This window comes from Pogona vitticeps, chromosome 15 (assembly GCF_051106095.1).
Source record: "Pogona vitticeps strain Pit_001003342236 chromosome 15, PviZW2.1, whole genome shotgun sequence".
Taxonomy (NCBI): Eukaryota; Metazoa; Chordata; class Lepidosauria; order Squamata; family Agamidae; genus Pogona; species Pogona vitticeps.
The window spans coordinates 13,485,973-13,493,441 of NC_135797.1; the positions used below are offsets into that span (position 1 = coordinate 13,485,973).

Below are 7,469 nucleotides of genomic sequence, written 5' to 3' on the forward strand. Positions count from 1 at the left end.
TTAAAAAGAAAAGGATCGGCTTGCCGGCAAACAAACACAGAGCAATCTGCCCACTGTGTCCTTATGCTCTGCTTTTATGAGCACGATCCTAGCTCGTTACCTCTATTCTGCAAACGACCTAAATAGATTAAGCAAAGGGTTAAGTAACTGTAGCTCTGCTGGTCGTCTCTTAACATTTATTGAAACAAGCGTGTCCGGCAAACAGAACAGCCGCATTCGCTCCTCGGGGAAGAGACGGAAGTAGAAAGGAGCTTGAGCTACAGCAGATGCCCTGAAATAGGAAGGAGGGCTGAATCGGCAAAGCTTCCAGGCCCGGCGCAGTCTATCCTAGCACCCCTAGTCCTGCTGGCCCTCGGGTGGTCATCTCACCGGCGGGGCTAACTGTCCAGCTCCTGCTGCAGCCCAGCCCGCAAGACATAAGGCTTTCGGCGAGGGAGGAATACCAGCCGCCACTTCCCGTTCCACAATGATCTGCGCATCTCGGGCGCCAGTGGCCCCTGCTCTCAGCCAGACCACACCAGCCGCTGCCACCCCCCCCCAAGTTCAGAGAGCCACATTGACTGAATAAGGCAAAAGAGAGGAGGAAGGGAAGAAGGAGGAGCCGGCGTGGAACGTGGCAGGCCTCCAGTCCGGACGCTGCGGGGAGAAGATCCAGGAGGCAGGAGGAGCCGTGGCATCTGTCCACTTCCTGCGTGCAGGATCCTGGCCTCCAAGGGCAGCTGCTCCGAAAGCTTGGGGCCCCCACTCAGCCTCTGGGCGAGTCCCCCCCCCCAAAAAAAGCTGATGAAAGGAGGAGGCCCGAGGCTGAGGAGAGGACAACCTCCTTCGCCACCTCTGAGCTACTTCTCCTCCTCCTCTTCCTCCTCCTCCTCCTCTTCCTCCTCCTCTGAGCCGCTGCTGTCCTGGCTCTCCGTATAGTCGTAACCGGCTCGGTTGGTGTTCACAAACAAGTCAGCGTCGTCCTCGGAGTCCTCTTCCCCTGTGGAACGTGGCGGGCTTTGTTGCCCTTCTTCCCGGCTGGAGGGAGAAAGACAAGACGGGGTGGGCAAGGCCAGCGGGCTCTTCTCTGGGGTGCGCGAGAGTCTCCTGCTTAAGCTGATCCCTTTTCTGGCCAGGCAGCGCCCCGCGTTTCCCCGCCCAATTCTGCTCTACGACACTTTAGGTCTAACGGGCTAGACGTTGAAATATGGTTTGAGAAGCTAAAACAGGCACGCCTGGCTTTTTCCCAAAGGGACTCCAAAGCTGAGCTGGAAGAGGGACCCTCTAAGATCATCCAGTCTATCTCCTGTCAAGGAGCCCCAGTGGGGGAATCAAACCCCCAACCTCTGGCTCCGCAGCCAGAGACATTAAGCCGAAGGCTAAGTGGTGAAGGCGTTCTGGAAGGTCCCGCTCCCCATCATGATCGCGAAGGTCTGCCCAGAAAGAGCCAACCCCCCCCCCCCGAGTCTTTGGCTCCGAGAGTGTAGTGCAGGGGGTTCAGCTGCGACTCGGGCAATCGAAATTCTAGTCCTCGCTGGGTGACCACGACGGGCAAATCACCCTCTCTCCGCCTGTCCTACCTTACAGGGTTGGTGGTGAGGACAAGGCAAGAAGGTCAGCCTTGAGGTCAGGGGAAAGAGACCAGGGCTTTAACGGCTCCGTGCCTGTGCTTTCCAGCACCCCGAACTCAAAAAAACCACAGCTAGGGACCAAAGGCTTGAAAAAACCACATTGGAGTGCGTTTCTTTGACCAGTGAAGCCTCCCCCACCACGGGCCTCCGACATGCAGATCCCCCGGGGCTTCGGCAGAGAAGCGCTCTCGAGGCCAGTCCAACAACCGATGGCCTGAAGAGGCCACCTCTTCCTGACAGCGCCAGGAAGCGCCTGAGCGGTTACATCCATCTTCTGCCTTTCCCCGAACCCTCCCTGGGAGCCTGGCTCACATATTCACCTCTCCTTAGGACGGCCGCCATGAGTTCCAGCCCCTTCCTCTAAGAAAGCTTCAGGCCTGCGGAAGGAAAACAAACAGGTGAAAGGCAGCCGGACACAGACATGGCCTCCTTGGTCAAAGTGACACCCTGAACGGTTTGGGGACTCTGCATGATTTCCTTTGCTGACCCTAAGTGGGTGGAAAGTCCACCCCGACACCATCCCGAGGTCTGGACGTGACCCATTCTTGGTTTAAAGTGGGGGTTCCCCTAACTTTTCGGTCTTGTGCCCCCTTGCTGGTTTTTAAGAAACTCTCCAACCTCCCCTTTGGCATCATCCTAACCAAAATTGTAAAAATAGAAAAACGAACAAATACATGTACAATGTTAATACACACAAACACTGAGTGGTGTTTTTTAAAAAAATTAACTTCACGTTACAAAAATTGGAAATATCCCTGTTCAAGCTTCTAAAATATGTATTTATTTTTTTAAATGAAACGTACGCTGTCTCTCACACCCCCCAGTGAAAGAATCAATGATCAAAAAGGATCCGTTGCAGCTCCTTTCCGATCTCTGCTGGGGGAGAGGGAAATAATGGAGAGCTGGGCTTTTATTTATTTATTTATTTATTTTAAGCCTGTTCTTCCGTCTTCCTTCTACTTACCAGTAGCCTTCCTTTTTCAAATAGCGCACGTGGTCCTTGTAAAGCACAAAGCTGATCTCCGCTTTGACCTTCTCCCCTTCTTCGATGGGATCAATCAGCACAAAGTCACCTGCAGGGCAGAGAGAGAAAGGCTGAAGGTGATCTGGGGCATCTTGGAGCAAGGCCAAGGGGACCGGACGCCTTTCCCGGCTTGTGGCCGGAACCGCAGCCAACCCTACTCACCTCTCTTGATCCAGATGTTCTTCCGGAACTTGGTGGGCATGCTTGCAAGGAAACGCGTCCCCTCGGGGGTCTCCACTTCATGGAGGTTGTTGCCTGGGGTCCCCAGTACCTGGGGGGGGGGGAGAAAAGCATAAGCTGCTGTCAGAACCCTCCCAATGCCACCTAGTTTTAGGGGGACTCGAAAATGGATTCATTCTGGGAACCCAAACCTTATTTGTTTACTTCAAATATGTTTACCCTGCCTTTCTCCTCAAAACGACCCATGGTGGCGGGACATCATTACAAGGACAATATACTTTTTTTTTTTTATTTATATACCGCCCCATAGCGCTACAAGCTAGAAAGGATTACACTAAAAATGGTAAGCAAAATCAATACTAAAAACACACCTAAGAGCAACAGAGCACAAAAAACACCCTCTCAGACTGCCAGCCACTAAGAAAAAGCTTGTCGGAAAAGTCTTTTGTCTGCTTCTGGAAAGACAGCAGAGGGAAGAGATAAACCTTCCCCCCTTCTTTCTTCCAGAGCAGCCTCTTTGTAATTCTCTCTCCAGTTGCCAGAAAGGGAGACAAAAGCAGAGGTGGCCGAGAACCTGCCCCGGGATGTGTGTGTGTGTGTGTGTGTGATCAGGGTCCACCTTTCTCCCAAAACTGGGAACCAGAGCTGCTTGTGACAAGGTGAACACTGATCCAGATAAAGACAGGTTTAGCAGGATAGGTGCCAATAGAAACACCCTGACGGGCACCTCAAGAGAAGGCAGGATTCCTTTGAAAAGACAAGAAGGCTGGGAGAGGGGGAAGGCAGCAGGAAATGAGGGAGACTCCATACGAGACGGATCAACACCCTCAAGGAAGGCCCAGCTTGAGTTTCCAAGGGCAGAGCATCTGGGAGACTTGATAGCACATAACAACACTATGCTAAAATGCAATTTAATTATTTACAAATGCTCTTAAAATTGAAAAATGGTTTTAAAAACCCATCAAATGGGAGGGGGAACCAGCACAAATCCATTAAAACCCCTTCCCTAAACAGCCGGTTACTTAGAATCTAAAGATTTTTGAAAGAGGCAAAGATTTCTGCCTGCTGGTGGAAGAACAACAAGCAAGGAGTCGCAGAAAAAGGTTCTATAATCAAGAGGGGTCCAGATGAGCAGCACTGAACTGAACGGCTTGAAGCCAGGTCACAGCAGAAAGCAAGGAAGGCTTGGGGGGGAAAAGTCACTTTTAAGTCCAACAGAGGAGACTTTCCACAGCTGGACCCCCCCCCCGGTGTGTCCGGACGCCGGCATCGCAAAAAGTCTGTTCTCACCCGGACGATCTGTTGCCTCTCTGAGGGAATCACGTAATCCTCCAGGACTTCCTTCACCACGTGTTTGCGTTTCGTGGCTTGAGACATGTTGGTCCGTCAGGGCCGGGGAGCCGTCGCTCGGCTGGGGGCGCGTACGATGCCAGGGGTCTTTTGCAGAGTGAGGCCACGCTCTCGAAGGCTGCAAAAACACCATCAGGTAAGCAAGCCATCAGAAGGAGCAAGGCAGGAATTTCTTCCCTTAACTATTTAAAAATATTTTCACCCCACCTTTAAAAAGATGCAAGGCATCTTTACGTCATTAAAGAGCCAATGCTGCAAAGCTAAAAACAGGAAGTACACAATATATGTTTACAGAATTAAAACAAATGTATTTTAAATGGTAAATAAAATCGAGACTGAAAACATATTTAAAAGTCATCCATCCATTTCAAAAACCCCACTCAGGCAGCCCGTCACTGAGGGAGACCTTGCCTGAAGAGAAAGGTCACTTGGCCTGCTTGTGGAAGAACAGCAAAGATGGGGCCAGTCTGGCCTCCAGTGGGAGGGAGTTCCACAGTCCAGAGGCAACCACCGAGAAGGCCCTCTCTCATGTCCCCATCAGAAACACACATTTTGGATCCACTGAAGTTTCCAAACACTTTCCAAAGGCTGCCCAAATTAGTGCGCGTTACAGGAGTCCAGCCCGGATGTAACGAAGGCACGTTATCACTGTGGCCAGACCAGATCTCTCCAAGATCGGGAGCAGCTGGTGCACAAGTTTCAACTACGCAAAGGGCTTCTAAAGCTCAAATCTCAGCTAGAACCCGTGAGCCTGGGAGGCGAGAGAACCGACCCCTCATCACGATGCCCACATGGGAGCAGCCGGGACCCAATAGCTCGTGAGGTGGAAGGAAAAGAAGGGGACCGAAAACACCCAGGGCTTCGTAGCGATTCTATGTCCTTTTGGGGGACGGAAACCGTCCGTCTGATAAGGGAGGGGCAAAGGACTCGGAAAATGTGGGCACCCAAGGCGCTGCGTCCGTCCCACCTGTTTCCAGGAGTCTCCAAGGTGATCCGAGTAGAAGGGCCGTGGATCCAGCGCTGATTTGACTCCGTGGCACATTCACAATTCTGAAAGAGCTGCGGGGGTGGGTGGTGGGGGGAGGAGAGTCTGTGGGGAAGAAGAGAAAGGGGACTTTTGTCACCATCGCAAAACCACACCCTTGTCCGCTGCGATGGGCGACGGCCCCCCGAACCCGTTCCCACCCTCCACTCCTGGGACTGCCTGGCTGCCTTTTCCCCCCCTGTTTCTGTCCCGTGGTTTTAGCTACGGTTGAGAAGACAAGTCACACCCCTCCCCCAGCGCTGTCTCTGCCGGCTGGGAGGCCGAGTTCCGCCATGAGCCATCAGGACAAGAAAAGTTGAACGCCACGCAGGGTAAGACCCAAACCAAATACAACTGCTTAATAATAATAATAAAAATAATGATGATGCTGATGTACTATCAAGTCAATTCTGACTTAACGGTGACCCTTCACGGGGTTTTCCAGGTAAAGAAGACTCAGAAGGGGTTTCCCACCATCATCACCCTGCTCTCGGTTGCCCTCTAACTTGGCTATTTCAGCTTTTTACATTATTTTCACATTATTATATTTCATTTAATTTGTTTATTTAAAATATGTTTTCTTTTCGCCAGCTTTTAACCATTGTGACCAAGTCCCTAAATGTTGCTGGTTTTTTTTTTTTTAAATTAAGCTCATTTTTAATGTTTTACATTAAAGAATGGAAGCAAAAAGCACAAGAAGTTATATATATTTTTTAAAAACAGTTAAACTATAAAACCTTTTAAAATGCTTTGAATGATTAAAAAATATGTAAAACATTAAAAATGTTTAGTCATTAAGTCATGGGGTCACGAAGAGTCGGACACGACTTATTGTTTTACCTTTGATATTATAGTATTTCAATGCCCTTCTCAAGGAGAAACGTGGGGGGGGGGGGACATTTTAAATGAAAGAATGAACGAATGAATTTTTCATACCGACAGCCGCCTGGTGTGCCTTGTTGGGAGGAAGTCAGCCTATGAACCAAACAAACAAAATAAATAAACAAATGAAACAAAGCATTAAAAAATCAATATTTAAATATTATTATTATTATTAATGATCCCTCCCCATCCTAAGCGAAGGGTGCAACCCTCTTTTCTCACACACACGCACGCACCCCCGGTTCCCAAACACAGTCGCCCTCCCAGAGACTCAGGTTTTAGGCCTGGTCCTCCCTCCCCCCCAACCCCCCTCTTGTGGCAGGGAGTCCCACAGGCTATGCACTTGTTCCAAGGGTCCTTTGGCCTCCTGGGTTTGCCCGCCCCCCCCCAAGGCGGCCTTTGACCCCGGAAGGAAAGAGCCCCCAAGGAAGGCACGCGCTCTCCCCCCTCCTCGGGAGCCAGACCAGGCCCACAACAACCCGGCAGGGTCGGCCCAGGGCAGATGTGGTGGGACGGGGGAGGACTTATTAGAGGAGGGGGGAGGGGAGGGGGAAGGGCGCCCCCTCTTTATTTTCCAACCCCCCCCCGCCCTCGCCCTCACCCGGAGGGTCTTCGGCGCCTCGGGCCGCCTCTTTGCGGGGACGGCACCTGCCGAGGAAACCAGCGCCTTCCTCGCCGCTCTGGAGCACGAGAAGCGGGCGCTTCCTGCTTCCGGTGCCGCCGGGACCGACTTCCGGGCGCGCCCGCGTCACCGTTCCCCCTCGCCCCGCGAGGCGGCTCCTAGAAACGTTCCGGGCCCCTCGGCGCGGAGGATTCTGGGATTCGTAGTTCCCCCCTCCACACCAATATAAATTCTCTCGAGCCCTGCAGCGCCCCGAGGGCCGACAAAAATCTATTTTACACTATGTTCATATTTTATTGTATTTAACTTTATTTATTTAACTGTATTTATTTAATATGTATTTATTTATTTAATTTATACCCCACCTATCTGGCCATTGTGACCACTTTAAATTAAATGTATATTTGCCCTGCCTTTCTCTTTAAAAAGGACCCAAGGCGGCTTAATATCCTTTAAGGGCTGCTTTGATAAAATTAATGAATAGATAGATTAGATAGATAGATGTATTTACAGGTAATAAATAAATGCTGGTCCATGCATGAGCGTGGCCAGTGGCCTCTTCATGCTCTCTGCTTTATGTGGCACTTTAGTTCCTGGGGCTCCTACAACTTGACGTGGAGAGAGAAGTTTGTCACACTTGGGAAAAACCTATGTCACAGCAACAGCTTTTGGGGACTGTTGTTACCCCAAGAATACAGCAAAACGGTTTTTAGGACAGCAGTTACTCGGCATTAGGGACGGACGCTGTACTCTGCACATGCCCAGAGACACAGAGCG

The 7,469-nt window shown here is 50.9% G+C and overlaps 1 protein-coding gene across 1 annotated transcript; it reads right to left on the reverse strand.

Moving 5' to 3' along the window:
* Positions 1–159: 159 nt before the first annotated feature.
* Positions 160–6,828, reverse strand: EIF1AD (eukaryotic translation initiation factor 1A domain containing). The gene is made up of 8 exons (XM_020810217.3): positions 6,672–6,828; positions 6,125–6,163; positions 5,132–5,254; positions 4,105–4,282; positions 2,797–2,905; positions 2,575–2,683; positions 1,931–1,987; positions 160–1,017 (listed from the first exon to the last, which is right to left on the reverse strand). Exons 4-8 carry the CDS (start codon positions 4,189–4,191, stop codon positions 840–842), a joined length of 540 nt encoding a protein of 179 aa, XP_020665876.3. The 5' UTR covers positions 4,192–4,282; positions 5,132–5,254; positions 6,125–6,163; positions 6,672–6,828; the 3' UTR covers positions 160–839.
* Between the last annotated feature and the right edge of the window lie 641 nt (positions 6,829–7,469).